The sequence below is a fragment of the Cebus imitator genome, unplaced genomic scaffold, assembly GCF_001604975.1.
Source record: "Cebus imitator isolate Cc_AM_T3 unplaced genomic scaffold, Cebus_imitator-1.0 Scaffold406, whole genome shotgun sequence".
Classification (NCBI taxonomy): domain Eukaryota; kingdom Metazoa; phylum Chordata; class Mammalia; order Primates; family Cebidae; genus Cebus; species Cebus imitator.
Window position 1 is genome coordinate 889,072 of NW_016107721.1, and position 2,119 is coordinate 891,190.

At 37.4% G+C, this 2,119-nt stretch overlaps 1 protein-coding gene across 1 annotated transcript in view; it reads left to right on the top strand.

The window, feature by feature from the left end:
* Nucleotides 1–2,119, top strand: part of TIAL1 (TIA1 cytotoxic granule associated RNA binding protein like 1) — a 23,817-nt gene that overhangs the window by 18,975 nt on the left and 2,723 nt on the right. The window contains exons 7-10 of the mRNA XM_037731557.1: nucleotides 345–483; nucleotides 589–673; nucleotides 916–1,039; nucleotides 1,370–1,509. Of these exons, the coding sequence (XP_037587485.1) occupies nucleotides 345–483; nucleotides 589–673; nucleotides 916–1,039; nucleotides 1,370–1,509 (488 nt within the window). The remainder of the gene's footprint in view (nucleotides 1–344; nucleotides 484–588; nucleotides 674–915; nucleotides 1,040–1,369; nucleotides 1,510–2,119) is intronic.

The window sequence follows — 2,119 nt, forward strand, 5'->3', positions numbered from 1 at the left end:
TTTTTCCTTTTGAGACAGAGTCTCGCTCTGGCCCCCAGCCTGGAGGGCAGTGGCTCGATCTTGGCTCACTACAACCTCTGCCTCCTAGGCTCAAGCGATTCTCCTGCTTCAGCCTCCTGAGTGGCTGGGATTACAGGCCCCTGCCACCATGCCCAGCTAATTTTTGTATTTTTAGTAGAGACAGGATTTCACCATGTTGGTCAGGCTGGTCTCGAACTTCTAATCTCAGGTGATCTGCCCACCTTAGCCTTCCAAAGTGCTGGGATTACAGGCATGAGCCACGGTGCCTGGCCTTGAGGCATAACTTAGTAGTATATAGTACTTAACAAAAGACAGTTTTATAGTACCATATAACAGTCTGCGTTTTTGTTTTGTTTCTGCATACAGACAACACTAAGCAGTTGAGATTTGAAGATGTAGTAAACCAGTCAAGTCCAAAAAATTGTACTGTGTACTGTGGAGGAATTGCGTCTGGGTTAACAGGTACAATGTTTGGTTTTCTAATCATCTCTGAGGAGCTTCATCACTATTTGCATGAATTTCATGATGTACATCAGCCATGTTTTATTTATATGTTTTTGTTTATAGATCAGCTTATGAGACAAACATTCTCACCATTCGGACAAATTATGGAAATAAGAGTTTTCCCAGAAAAGGGCTATTCATTTGTCAGGTAACACTGTACTTGAAATGTCATTATTACTCTTATATTTGATTCATTCCTTTCAGTTATGTTCCCCAGGGTATCAGTGTTTATTATTTTAGTGCTTCTTTGCAATAAAGAAGTTTAAGCTACCTACCTAATGTACTTTAGAAAAAATACGAACTTGCAGGTATAAACTAATGAGCTTCCATGTTATTTACTGTGTTAGATTCTTAAAAAATAGACAAAACCATATTATTTTTCTTTCTTAGATTTTCAACCCATGAAAGTGCAGCCCATGCCATTGTTTCGGTGAACGGTACTACGATTGAAGGACATGTGGTTAAATGCTATTGGGGTAAAGAATCTCCTGATATGACTAAAAACTTCCAACAGGTAATTCGATTTTTCATAGCACTCTTTAAGGTTTCCATCTTACATATCACATAAAAGCTTTGGAAACTCTGTAAAATAAACAGTAAAACAAAGCATATAGCTACTTTCAGTTGATTGTATTTCAAAATTGATTATTTTGCGGTATTAACTGAATCTTAATACTTTCTTTTCACAGGTGTCACCACCCCAATAAACTTAGACAATGATAAATAACAGAGTCCTATTCACATAAGGGTGCTTACTTAGTTTTTCTCTTCCTTGTCTCCCACTCTTTCTTCATATACGGTGTTTCTTACGTGTTCCCTGAAACAATAATTTGCTTTTTTCTAGGTTGACTATAGTCAGTGGGGCCAGTGGAGCCAAGTGTATGGAAACCCACAACAGTATGGACAGTATATGGCAAATGGGTGGCAAGTACCGCCTTATGGAGTGTACGGGCAACCATGGAATCAACAAGGATTTGGAGTAGAGTAAGTTGTTTGGGTTTTTCCAGTATAGAAACATATGATTCTAACAAAATAAATAAAAGTATGTTTTCCTAGGGAGGATCTATTTTACTTATATACATTGAGCTATTTGGCATGAGCATTATAGAAACAGATCTAACAAATTATTATTTATGAGACTAAGAAATTTTCTCATTACCTAAGTGGAAAGGGGTTTTTGGGATAACATTTGGTGTGTCCTATGACCCCTGTAAGCAGTTGGTAGAATTTGACTTACATTTCTAATACACTTTTGTTTTTGCATGTAGAAGATCTTTGTCTACATATATTCAGAAGTTTGATGGTTTTATGCCTACGTGGTATGCATGAGAAATCTGAGATTTGTGTGATACAAAGTAACTGGCTTTTTTTTTTTCCTTTGTTGATAGAGTGGGTTCCTCCTTTGTAATCCCCCCACCCAAGGCCAGCCCATATGTTTATTATTTCTTCCTTTGAGACTCTTTCCTTTCCCAACATGAACTTGTGTTTTTAACATTTCTTACGTGTTGTGTTGAATCGTTCACAATTTTTTTTTTTTTTTTTTTTTTTGGAAGGGTTTCGCTCATGTTACCCAGGCTGGAGTGCAATGGCTCGA